The sequence below is a fragment of the Anabrus simplex genome, chromosome 3 (genome assembly GCF_040414725.1).
Source record: "Anabrus simplex isolate iqAnaSimp1 chromosome 3, ASM4041472v1, whole genome shotgun sequence".
NCBI lineage: Eukaryota > Metazoa > Arthropoda > Insecta > Orthoptera > Tettigoniidae > Anabrus > Anabrus simplex.
The window spans coordinates 45,233,549-45,247,862 of NC_090267.1; the positions used below are offsets into that span (position 1 = coordinate 45,233,549).

Consider the following 14,314-nt stretch of genomic DNA (forward strand, 5'->3'; position numbering starts at 1 on the left):
CACCCGGGAGATAGTGGTTTCGAATCCCACTGTCGGCAGCCCTGAAGACGGTTTTCCGTAGTTCCCCATTTTCACACCAGGCAAATGCTGGGGCTGTACCTTAATTAAGGCCACGGCCACTTCCATCTCATTCCTAGGCCTTTCCCGTCCCATCGTCGACATAAAACCAATCTGTGTCGGTGCGACGTAAAGCAAAATAGTAGAATATTTTTTTTGCAATTGGTTTTATGTCGCACCGACAAGATGGGGATTATGGCTACGATGAGACAGGGAAGGGCTACGCGTGGAAAGGAAGCGGCCATGGCCTTAAATACGGTACAGCCCCAGCCCTTGCCTGGTGAGGAAATGGGAAACCACCGATAACCATCTTCAGGCTGCCGACAGTGGGATTCGAAACCACTATCTTCCGGGTGCGAACTTGCAGCTGCGCGGCCCTAACTCCACGGCTAGCTCAGCCGGTACAATTAAATAGAAGTATGGCATGATCATGCAATTAAAAGTTATTTAGTATTTTAATACACACTAAGGAACTAACAGACACTGAAGAGGCTGCCAGACTGACGAATGCGTGCGGCATACCGGTGAATTATAACTCAGTGTCCACGACCTTGACAAAAACATTATACCCCTGCTACCCTTCCCCACAGCACATGCAAAGTCTCCACTACTTGCCGTAGCGCTATACAAATCGGTTAGCCGCGACGAACGGCATTTGGTGCTTATTCCGCCAAAAATTATGTTACTAATTAAAGAAAATAAAGGAAAGAATTAGCAGATAGGACAGAAAGGCTTGTACAGATAACGTTTCTTTTACAAATAATTCGCTGTGAGCTTGCATCCGGGAGATCGTGGGTTCGAATCCCACTGTGGACAGCCCTGAAGATGGTTTTCCGTGGTTTCCCATTTTCACACCACGCAAATGCTGTTGCTGTACCTTAAATAAGGCCACGGCCACTTTCTTCCAACTCCTAGGACTTTCCTATCCCATCGTCGCCATAAGACCTATCTGTGTCGGTGCGACGTAAAGCAATTAGCAAAACAAATAATAATAATTCCTAGTTCCAGGTGGCTAAAGTGAATATGTAATGTTTACTCCACAAAGTGGCGAGGGTGACTTTCCCTTCACGCCCCACCCCCTAATCGCCGCTACTGTTTGTTAACACGCCAAAGATGCAGAAAAGGAAATTTAATCACTTGTTAATTTATACATGTGTAGACATTCCACTCGATAAAAGAGTTGCTTGTATGAAACAAGAACGATACTGTTCGGTGAAACACTTGTGTAGAAGGCATACGTCTGTTTGGAGCTTCGGTTGCATTCCGACCTGGCAGTCCAGTTAAAAGTAATGTATGTGTATCCATCGCTGCTGATCACACTAGCCATTGTCGATAAACAGACAGTAAATATAGTGCGGCTGTATCATACACCAGCCTAGAACTATGCGGTCGAAAACGATGTTTACTAATGCAATGGGTGCATTCGACCGCCAGCGCTGAATAATATGCTGCGAGTGTGACTCTGTTTCTTATCTCTTCATATTCTGACGTAACCTGCCCGCTGGCAGTAGTTCCCGTGTTAAAATCAGTTGGTAGACACCCCGTCATCATAATCATATATATATATATATATATATATATACCAGGTGGCTCACGGACGCCGTACTTTCTATAAATGTCCTGCATGCATAAGTGATGTGTGGGGTGTCTACCAACTGATTTTAACAGGGGAACTACTGCCAGCGGGCAGGTTACGTCAGCATATGGAGAGATAAGAAACAGAGTCACACTCGCAGCATGTTACTCAGCCCTGCCGGTCGAATGTATCCCTTGCATTCGTAAACATCGTTTTCGACCGCACAGTTCTAGGCTGATGTATGGTACAGCCGCACTATATTTGTTGTCTGCATATCGGCAATGGCTAGTATGATCAGCAGCGGTGAATACATACACATTATTTTAAGCTGGACAACCTGGTCGGAATGCAACAGAAGCTCCAAACAGACGTACGCCTTCTACACACATATTTCGCCGAACAGTATTCTTTTTTGTTCAATGCAATCGTCTCTTTTATCGAGTTGAATGTCTACACGTGTCTAAATTAATAAGTTATTAGATTTCATTTACTGCATCTTTGGCGTGTCTACAAACAGTAGGGGCGGTTAGGGGGTGGGGTGAAGGGGGACAGTCGCTCCCACCCGCACTCTCTGGAGTAAATATGACATTTATTCCATTTTAGCCAGCTGGAACTAGGAATTATTTTAAAAAAGCTATTTGTACAAGCCTTGTTTTCTTATATGCTAAATCATTCCTTTATTGTATAGCGCTGCGGCAAGTAGTGGAGACATTGCACGTACTATGAGGAAGGGTAGTAGGGGTACAAATTTTTGCCGAGGTCGTGGCCACGGAGTTATAATTCACTCGCTTGCCGCGCGCATTCGTCAGTCTGGCAGTCTCTTTATTGTCTGTTAGTTTCTTAGTGTGTATTCAAATACTAAAGGATTATTAATTGCATAATCATGCCGTACATCTATGTGATTGTATAGGGCGATCTGGCCGTGGGGTTACGGGTGCGTAGTTGTGAGCTTCCACTCGGGAGACAGTAGTTTCGGATCCCATTGTCGACACCACTGAAGATGGTTTTCCGTGGTATCCCATTTTCATACCAGGCAAACGCTGAAGCTGTACCTTAATTCAGGCCACGGTTGCTTCCTTCCCATAAGTTCTATCTGTGTCGTTGTGACGTAACGTCAATTGTAAAAACTGATATATTTAATTGTAATTGTAATTTCAACGCGAAAGAAGGCCAACTTTACATTCACGGGACTAAATTATTTCGTTTGTATTATGCTTTTTTATAAGTAAATGTAATTAATCAGCCCCGTGGATTAGGCCTATTCGTAATAATAGTTATTTTGAGTTTTGATTCAATGCTGTATAATAAAATTTTCACCAGGTCTCACAAACATACTACGGGGCATTTACTTAATAAATAACATAACACAAAGAAATAACTTAGGAACGTTGGTATTAGCTCCTGTTGAAATACGATTACAACTGAATATTTTTTTTTACAATTGGCTTTACGTCGCACCGACATAGATAGGATTTATGGCGACGATGAGACAGGAAAGGGCTACGCGTGGAAAGGAAGCGACCGTGGCCTTAAATAAGGTACAGCCCCAGCACTTGCCTGGTGTGAAAATGGGAAACCACGGACAACCATCTTCAGGGCTGCTGGCAGTGGGATTCGAAACTACTATCTCCCGAGTGCAAACTCAGAGCTGCACGTCCGTAACCCCACCGCTACCTCGCCCGGTATAATTACATAGAAGTATGGCATGATAATGCAATTAAAAATGATTTAGTATTTGAATACTCACTAAGAAACTAACAGATACTAAAGAGACTGCCACCGAGCTCGATAGCTGCAGTCGCTTAAGTGCGGCCAGTATCCAGTATTCGGGAGATAGTAGGTTCGAACCCCACTGTCGGCAGCCCTGAAAATGGTTTTCCGTGGCTTCCCATTTTCACACCAGGCAAATGCTGGAGCTGTACCTTAATTAAGGCCACGGTCGCTTCCTTCCCACTCCTAGCCCTTCCCTGTCCCATCGTCGCCATAAGACCTGTCTGTGTCGGTGCGACGTAAAGCAACTATCAAAAAAAAAAAAAAAATAAGAGAGAGACTGCCAGACTGATGAATGCGCGCGACAAGTGGCCACGATCTCGGCTAACAATATATACCCCTACTACACTTCCTCACAGCACAGGCAAAGTCTCCATTACTTGCCGTAGTGCTATACAAATTGGTTAGCGGCGACGAACAGCATTTTGTGCGTATTTCCGTCAATAATTATGTCAATAATTAAAGAAAATAAACGAAGGAATTAGCAGAAAAGATAACAAGGTTTCTACAAACAGCTTTTAAAAATAATTCTTAGTTCCAGCTGGCTAAAGTGGAATGAAAATATAATGTGTACTCCACAAAGTGGAGGGGGGTGGAGCACCTGTCTCTCCTCGCCGCACCCCCTAATCGCCGCTACTGTCTGTAGACACGCTAAAGGTGTAGAAAAGGAAATCTAATAACTTATTTATTTATACACATGTAGACATTCCACTCGATGGAAGAGTTGCATGTATGAAACAAAAACTAATACTGTTCGGCGAAGTACGTATGTAGAAGGCATACGTTTGTTTGGAGCTTCTGTTGCATTCCGACCAGATTGTCCAGATTAAAATAATGTCTGTGTATTCTCCGCTGCTGATCACACTAGCTACTGCCAATATGCAGACAGCAAATATAGTTCGGCTGTAGCATACACCAGCCTAGAACTATGCGGTCGAAAACGATGTTTACTAATGCAAGGGGTGCATTCGACCGCCAGCGCTGAGTAACATGCTGCGAGTGTGACTCTGTTTCTTATCTCTTCATATTCTGACGTAACCTGTCCGCTGGCAGTAGTTCACCTGTTAAAATCAGTTGGTAGACACCCCACACATCACTTATGCATGCGGGACATTTATAAGTAGAAAGTACGGCGTCCGTGAGCCACCTGGTATATCTATAAAGGTACACATATTAAAATAGGCGTAAATTAATTAGGTACTTTGAGGCATCTCAGAAACTTACAGCTTGGTACCAGAGAAGCTGATGGCCTCAGGATACCTAGAAAAAACGAACATTCTCAAAATTTCCTGAAGGGGGCATACGAAGGGCTTCAAATTTTGGCCTTAGCAAAAGAACGCAGTCGTATACATTTTTCCAAAACTATAGGTTTTGTGGGCTTAAAACTTTCAGAAAATTCTTAATTTTTATCCCCCTTTCGCCAAATCAAGTTGGCGGCAAAATCTGCCAGGCGAGCTAGAAAATTGAAATTTGGCGAAATTATAGGTTTTTAATCATAACCGACGGAAAAATCCAAGGTGTTTAACTTTTTCACTTCTTACCCGCGAAAGATATCGAAATTTAGAGGCAATTTTAATAACGGTGCAAACCTTCCTTTCTGGGTATTTTTTGGCTGAACTGTAAGTTGTATCACTAAACGAATGGCGCAACTTTGGTTCAATTTGTAGTGATCTACAACGTTAGTCCTATGACATTTTTTCTTATCCCTTTCCTTTCTACGTTAGATGTGGCTGTATTTATCGATTGCTCGTAAATTTTGTGCTGTTTAAACGTATATTTCACAGTTTGACACACTTACAGGAAATATAGAGTCATTTTTGGATCGCACATTAACACGACCGGTGGCCATTTGGGAGCCAAATTTCATTGTTCTAGCTTCCACATACGTACGCGAGAAATAATGTAGAATGTTAAATATGTACCCAAATTTCACCCTATTCAAACTTTCTAACTCAATCCAGCCCATAAATGTGGAAGATAAGAGAAAATATTTTAGGCGCAAGTAATAACACTATAAGTAATTTTCTTATTTGTTTACCTAAGAATCCCTGCGCCTGAATTCCTCCTCTGTTACTGCCTTCTTATATCCGCAACTCATATCATCACAATTTAGTGAGAACATTTCATTTTAGTATGCATCCACTTGGTATTTTCATAATTGTACTATCCGGCTGTCCTCAGTTATAATAATATTTTCTATTAATTTCAACTTTCTTAATTTCTTTCCTAATTACTCCGTATGTATGCGAATGCTAATCCAGAAACCTGGACACTCTTTCCTTTGAGGAAAAAATCCAAGCTGATCAATGCTGTTGGCCCCGGAACATATCGAAATATGGAGGCAAATTCAATGCCAATGACGGTGCAGACCTTCGTTTCGGGGTAATTGGTGGCTAAACGGTAAGTCGTATTACAAAACAGCAAACGAAATCGCCTTTCAATTTGGAGAGACCTGCAACTTCGGTAATATGGCATATTATCGTATCTCGATCCCTTAACGTTAGATAAGGCTGCATTTCTCAATTTTAAGTTAATTTTGTACTTTTTGTAAGTATATCTTATCGTTTGGCACATTTGTAGGAAAGATAGAATAATCAAATTCGAGCGCTAATGTGAGTCAATGCATTGTTTCACTTAAGCACCATTACGAGCGCTAATGTAAGTCATTACAAAGTTTCACTTAACCTCTTATAACTACATTCGGTGTGTACCTTTAAAAAAGGCCTGAGGGTATTGAACCAAGGAAAGCATTACAAAAAGAATTATGTAAATAAGTTAATTTGGCTAGTATTTGATTCAAAAAGAAAACGAGTAAAGAAACAAGCGATTTTATAATGTTTGTCTGGAATTGAATTTAGATCGGAAGTGATTTTCGAAATTTGTTTCTTTGAGTTTGATAGAGCTATCCAAGACTCACAATTTGAAACCTTTCCGAGCCCTTTAGCCCTTCAACTTTTGGCATAATTGAGGAAACTCCTTAATTTTACGTTTGTCATGGCATGGAGGCCCCTATTCTTTCTGCTAAGAAATGTTTCCAGCATTATAATCAGCAGCGCTATCATTTGATCGCAGAGTTCTTGATGAGAGGCCCCTTCACAAAAAACGGGAAAAACAGAGCATGGTGGAGAAATTAAGAGGCCGATGATCTTCGATGTTAGGCCCCTTTAAACAACAAGCATCATCATCGCCATCGTGGTGGAGAAATTGTCTTTAGAACACAGTTCCGCATCGTTACCGTGAGGTATATTGTGGTCATGGTAGTGGTGATCATTGTTTTAAGGCAAAATAACAAGAGTAAAGCTAGGCTATCTTCGTACAGGCCCAAAAGCTCTTGGAGAAGTCGAAAGTCGAGGCTTTCACTATCTGTAATATCGGCATGAAGTGGGACAGGGTAGTTCAATCTTCTGCACCATAATACTCATCTTTGATATAGGCTAAGTGAACCACAGATCCATCAGTATTTCCAGAAGTGACAAGCTCGTTTCTAAATGTTTCGACTTTCTGATGGGAATCAATCCCATATCCTTCCCCGCACATGAATACAAGTGGTCATAAGTTAGCCAAATTGTATGAATCCACCTGCCACTTAAGTATCCGAAAAATGAAATAATGTGAGAAAACTGTACTCAGTTTCACCCTATTTAATGTTTGTTACCCATACGTATAGGAGATATGAGATAACGTCAGAGTACCAACAATATAGAACACTAAAAGAAGCATCAGATGGAGGAATCCCTTTGTTGATATGACGTACCGTTCAAAGCAGTAAATCTGGAAATGAAGATCTCCACTTACAAACGTGCCCATGCTTATCTGTCATCTATATAAATAAATTTGTAGGGGTTCCGCTGTGTGTAATTTCGTTTGTTTTGTCAATTTTTCAGATATTTATCCCTTTTAGGTCGACTCAAGACCGAATCAGTGGTTTTTGGAATTCGTGTCCGTTTGTCCGTCTGTCCGTCTGTTCCACCATCACGGCGAAACGGCTGGATAGATCTCGACAAAACTCCATATACCTGAGTATACTCATCCAGAGTAAGGTTTGAACATCACTGAATAGAATGGGAGTTTATAGGGAAACCGCATCAATTTTCTTCCTTTCTCTCTCATACTATTGATTTTCTGTAAAAATCGTGTACTATATGTGCTTCATATTAAACAATTTTTGTTATGTACATAATTTTGCTTGGTCACTGGACACTCTTTCCTTTGAGGGAAAATTCCAGGCTGTTCAAATGTATTAATTTTAGGCTCCGAAAAATATCGAAATATGGAGGCAATTTCAATGCGGTGCAGAACTCCGTTTCGTGGTAACTGCTTTCTAAACGATAAATCATTTCACAAAGCAGATTCACAATCGCTGCTCAATGTGGAGAGATCTTCAACATTGGTCCTATGCCTTATTGTCTTATCTCGTTTATACTTTAGGTAGCGCAACATTTCTCGATTATAATCAAATATCTCCAACTCGGTTGTGACTGGCATTAGGAAACGGGGCCTGCGATAATGATAACTATCCACCTATATTGTGAAAAGCAGTTAGCAGGTGAACCTTTCATTATTGTAGAAACTCCTGAACTCGATTGTGAATGTCAGTAGGAAATGTGGCCCGCCATTTTCATCAAAACTTCCCCAACGTGCACCTTACATCGGGAACAACGTATGGGGTCCTCCCAGTTTTTTTTCTCGGATAGCGCTAAGAGACATGCAATTTAATATATTTTTACTCTCTACGTGTATGGTAACTTACGTAGAACTCCGTACACAAGGTGGAATACCGTGGCGAAGCACGGGTACATTTGAATGGGTGAAAACCATAACGGTATAAGTAACATTTTGGTCATTCAGAGAAAAAGACATTTAAACATCTTCAACACTCATATAAAGCAATGTATTTGTAGTTATACCACCCATCACTAGAGCGCAGAATATTACCGCTATCACTTGTATCCCCTGGTTGGTGAAAGGGTACATCCTCCTGGAGTTACATCCTGCACTTAACTCATTTTTTAAAGAAATGTCACTTATACCGTTATGGTTTTCACCCATTCATTTGCTAGTCATAAATATAAGCCTACTTTACACTTACCGTGCGCTCATGATAGGAATGCCAGGACACTGACTGATAAATATAGCAGCCACTGGTGGAACTACAGACAGAATCAACAGACCGGCGGCCAGCAGTTTACCTGCCGTGGGCCATCTCCACAGTGGATACAGCACTAGTGGGGCGAGCAGGAAGAGCTGCAAGTCAGCAGACAAGTACCAGGACTGCATCACGCACTGGAACACAGGTACGCCACAATCAATTTGAATCACTTGGACAACAGATACGACTATTTGTGGATGATTTTATGCTGTATAGAGTAGTAATAATTTACAGGGTTCTAAGCGACTACATAACGACCTCCACAATGATGTGAGATCGACAGCAGGTAGTGGTGTGAAGGTAACGGGATGAACAGTCAGATTGTAAATTTCATCTAGATAAAAATGCCCTTAGTTTTGATGGCGTGTCAGAGCCTGATGGGGATCACTGATAATGATGATGTTGATGATGATGATGGTGATGATCGTGATGGTGATGATAAAATGAAATGGCGTATACTTTTATTACCGGGCGTGTGCGAGGACAAGTTCGGCTTGCCTGGTGCAGGCCTTTTGATTTGACGTGCGTAGGTGACCTGCGCCCAGGAATGAGTATGAAATGATGAAGAAGACATATACGTCCATCCCCCATGCCAGCGGAATTAATTATGGTCAAAATTCCCGACCCTGCCGGGAATCGACCCTGTGACCAAAGGCCAGGACGCTAACCATTTTACCAAGGAGTCACAGTTGCAAGGACGTAGATTGCTGAGCGGGTAACGAGTGTACGAGCGCGCTAACATGGGAGTTTCACTTGATCAATATGTAGATGTGCAGGTGGCAGGGCTGGTGGAAAGTGAAATATATTCAAATGGTTAACAATAGCTTCAGCATCACGCGAATGGTATTATCATCGTTGTAGTGATGGTGCTACTAGTGATTGGTAGGATGGAGTTAGATCCAGGCCCTGGGATGTCCTGGGATGTTATAGAAAAGACCAAGGAAATGTTAATGGACCTAAAAAGGGAATTTAAGGAAATCAAGACCTTCGTACAAACAGTCCTGGATTTAGAAGAAAGGCAAAGAAAACTCGAAGGAAAGGAACGTGCACGAGTGGAGAAAATAGGAAGAGAAACATAATCATCTACGATCTGGTAAAGTCAGACAAAGAGATCTTTAATTACTGTATGTGTTAGACAGAGTACATTTTAATCAGGGAGAAATGGAAGGTCGAGTGTAATGAGAGTGGCATTGATAGTTCCTTCATAATAAGAAGAAATACGGAAAGAAGACAAATAAAAATATGTATGGTATCAAGTTTGAAGGCTCGAAAATTTTGGATAGTGTAAAGAGCTTGATGGGAACAAAAATGTGGATTAAAAAAGAATTTGATCAAGAAAAGTAGGACGAGGTCTGAGGAAGCCAGGGCGTTGGAACATGAAATAGTTAGCTACCCGAGTGGATCTATTATACCGATAGAAGAAGCACGAATGACAAGAAGTAAGGTCCTGGCTTCATCAGATGTACCTACGAATAAATAACAAGGCTGGGTCATGGGATTCATACATTTCGAGGGTATATTGAGTAAACTGGGAAATGATGAAGTTAGGGATCTAATGCGAAGTAACGAGATTACAGGGATGGTTGAGACTTGGTTTCCGGGGAGGGGGCACAATGTACAAATACCGGGTTTTAAGGTGTGGGGTAGAACGAAACATAAAAGGAACCTGAAAGGGCGTTACCCGGGAGGGATATCAGTGATCGTGGAAGACGAAATATGTAATCAGGTAGACCTATGGGAATCAGGATGTGAGGAAATGATTTGGGTGAAAATAAATAAATTTTGGCTACAACCAGCCATTCTGGGGAAGTTGTGCTGAACAGATTATCTCTCTAAAAAGTTGTGCTGACAGATTATTACTGTAAAATTAATAATGGCGTAATAGGGAAAACAAAGCAAGCCTATAATAATAACATTGTTGACAATGAGAAGGCGTATGTTTGAATACACAGACTTTGAATTTAAAAAATTGTAGGGAATTTTGTACTTCAAAGGTAATTAAACTCATGCAACATACATTTAACAAGTACCAACTCGAAACTAAATTTTAGAGGAGAACTTTCCGAATATTTTTTATATTAAAACAGGTTTAAGTCAAGGAGGCTGTTTACCACTTTTAATATTTATATTAGAATATATAATGACAGAATGGTACAACGTGACCCCAAAGAACACAAAAATTGGAAGTTCTAAACCAAAGTTAATTTTAAACTCGTTAGGATTTGCTGAAGACCTTGCTCTATTGTCTAACAATATTCAGAAATGTCGACTCCAAATTAAATCTCTGCAAGAAACAACACGAAAAATAAGCCTTACAGTATCCTTTGAACAACTGAGATCATGTATTCTGATCCACCAATGATAAATAAAATAACAACTGATGGACAGAAAATCAAAATTGTTGATACACTTAAGTATTTATGAGAAATTATAATATTTATTAGAAAGAATCTTGGCATAAGAGAATAAATAAATTGAACAAAGCAAATGATATTACGACAACAACAACAACAAAAGTTATCGATAGCAGCAAAATTTGGACATTACAAAACACTCAGCCAGCCTGAAGTAATTTATGCTATGAAGCCATTTTTTAAACTAGTAATAAGCAGAAACGGACAGTATACATGAGACAAAAAGAAGAACAGTTAGAAAATTGACCAGTGTGATTAGCTTTCATCCCCGGAAGCCCGGATTCGATTCCCGGCTCTGCCACGAAATTCGAAATGTGGTACGAGGGTTGGAACGGGGTTCACTCAACCTCGGGAGGTCAACTGAGTAGAGAGGAATCGATCCCCACCTCAGCCATCCTCGAAGTGGTTTTCCGTGATTTCTAACTTCCCCTTCAGGAAAATGCCGGGATGGTACCTAATTTAAGGCCACGGCTGCTTTCTTCCCTCTTCCTTATCTATCCGTTCCAATCTCCTCCGCACCCCCACAAGGTCCCTGTTCAGCATAGAAGGTGAGGTAACCTGGCTAAGGTACTGGTCCTGCATACCAGTTGTATCCCCTGGCCGTTGTCTCGCGCCCCAGGACACTGCCCTTGAGGCGGTAGACGTGGGATTCCTCGCTGAGTCCGAGGGAAGACCGACCCTATAAGGTGAACGGGTAAAGGAACAAATAATTAACTAAAATGTATAAAGAAGCAAATAAGGGAAGATACAGAAAAATGGTGTTAGCCTATAAAGTAGTACAGAATAAATACAATAAAGGAACGTTATCATACAGAGCAAATATCAGACCCTATACCGCGGTTATAAACCCGGAAAGTTTTTAGAGTTCAGAAAGTCTGAATCTGAATAAGAAAGGGTAATGGATGAACTAGAGAATAAAGAAAGGAAAATCTTGAGAAAGATCTTAGGACTCGAAAAAGAAAGAAAGGATGGCATATGGAGGAACAGGAGAAATGAAGATCTATACAGACAGACAGAGAAGATCACAGACAACATACGTAAGAGAAGAATGACGTTTCTTGGGCACCTCACAAGTATGAACGGTAGTCGACTAACAAAAGCAATCTTTAACTACATCATCAAAATAAAAGCAACTACTAAATTAGCAGAAGAAACAAGAAAAGACATGGAGGAAGTTGGCATTAATCCAAAATAAATCTTTAACAGAGATATGTTTCGAGCTAAAATTGATAAATTCATGGGTTTCCAGGATAAACACAATGGAAAGTCCAATAAGATGTAGTCAGTGGAGAGGAAAAGGAATCTCAGCGAGATAACGAAGTAGTTCTGGGAGAAGTAAAAAGGACTAGCCAGCAAGTCAATTGATTACCGTTGTCCAAATTAGGCCAAAATCGAAGAAAAGAAGAAAAATAAAATATATCAAATTAATGGACAATGGCGAATAAAATGGCATAAACAAGCTGATGAGGAAACTGAACCGGTATTGAGCACTTTAAGAAATAAAACGTATATCATTATTTGGTCATCTTATCAGAACTCCTGACACCAGAATTAGCAGAAGAAGAATTGAAAAATTATAGAATAGATAGACGAAGATTAAATGGAATACGGAACTTAAGGATGATATTAAATAATTCCAAATGACAATATATGATCTTAAGAATAAAACTGACGGACACTCCTTGGCTGAACGATCAGCGTTGAGGCATTTGTTTCGGAGGGTTCCGCTTTCGATTCTGGCCGGGTCTGGGGTTTTAATCGCACCAGGTTAATTTCTCTGGTTTGGGGACTGGGTGTTTGTGTTTTTCCCAACACTCTCCCCTTCATATGCATACAGCACTCCGCGGAAACACGCAATAGTGGTTACATCTCTCAGCATAGGGTTGGCGTCTGGAAGGGCATCCGGTCGGAAAACAGGATCAAATCCACAGTTCGCACCCGCGACCTCATAGGTGTGGGAAAATCTGTCCACGAAGAAGAAGATTAAGATCTTAAGAACAAAACAGACAACATTAAGGTACTTCAAGCCACACACACACCAGGCTACAGACGAAGATTAATGAAATGTCTAAACAAATAAATGTTCTTAAACTGTCCGGCTCAATGGATAAATGGTTAGCGTGATGTCCTTTGGTCACAGGGGTCCCGGGTTCGATTCCCGGCAGGGTCGGGAATTTTAACCATCATTGGTAAATTCCTCTGGCACGGGGACTGGGTGTAGATGTAGTCTTCATCATCATCTCATCCTCATCACGACGGGCAAGTCACCAACAGGCGTCAAATCGAAAGACCTGCACCTGACGAGCCGAACATGTCCTCGGGCCCTCCCGGCAATAAAATCCATACGCCATTTCATTTTCTTTCTTAAACTGGGTATCCTCTGGTAAGAATAGGAGGTAAGCAGTTCCATGACAAATATTTCTGCTACTGTGGATTTTTTAAATTATTATCCATTACTGAAAGGACAGAAGTCTTGGTTCCTTGAAAACTGATACCATCCAACCGGAAGTGTATTTCTAGCTACAGGAGTGTACGAGACAACCATTCTGAGCAATGGATTTAAGACCATTAACCCGCTTTAGGTCACGTTGTGTCGCTTCCTTTCCAGCAATAACCAGGTACATCATATGCCTTGCAGTACACAGCACGAGTTGGTCCGGGACATTGTATCGCGAATTTAGTTCGCTAGTGTAGACAGGACTTCAATGTGGCGTATAAAATCTCTTAAATAACAGTATTCTCTATTTTTCTACTCACTAATCTCTCTATGTTGAAGTAATTGTTGACGTAGAGTATGTTGAATATCCAGCTCTCTCTGCAGTATAGACTGTTCACTCCTGTGGTCTCGTTCCAGGCTGGACCCGAACCCAAGTACATCAACAGGGAAGCGTAAAAGCCGATCATAATGAAGTATGGCGGACTCAACCTGTGGAAAAAAAAATCGTAATATGAGAAATTTTAGCGCTGATGTTGCTGGCTACGTAGACCTCTTCTTTTCCTTCTTTCTTACCACGTTTTGCACGCCCATGATAGGAAAGAAACATCACAGTGATTAGCATGCACTCAACAGTAATCAGCAAGAAAAAAGTCCATCCCGGACCAAACTATCTTTACAGCGGTCTGTTTTCAGCCCACCTTTGCTTTATGGGAGAGAAGGCTGGGTGGGCGCAGGATAACAATCAACAATCACTCATCAATGATCTGCATTTAGGGCGGTTGCCCAGGTGTTATATTCCCTATATTTCCTCATATTTACAATTATTTATAATGGTTTACCTAGCTTTTGCTTAAATATTTTGAAACAACTTGAAAAATGACCGAATATTTCCTTTGATAATTTACTCCAAA

At 41.0% G+C, this 14,314-nt stretch overlaps 1 protein-coding gene across 1 annotated transcript in view; it reads right to left on the reverse strand.

Annotated features, from left to right (window-relative positions):
* Positions 1-14,314, reverse strand: part of LOC136866642 (nose resistant to fluoxetine protein 6) — a 695,618-nt gene that overhangs the window by 527,775 nt on the left and 153,529 nt on the right. Inside the window, exons 7-8 of the mRNA XM_068226788.1 lie at positions 13,724-13,892; positions 8,493-8,686 (exon numbers count right to left, since the gene is read on the reverse strand). Of these exons, the coding sequence (XP_068082889.1) occupies positions 8,493-8,686; positions 13,724-13,892 (363 nt within the window). The remainder of the gene's footprint in view (positions 1-8,492; positions 8,687-13,723; positions 13,893-14,314) is intronic.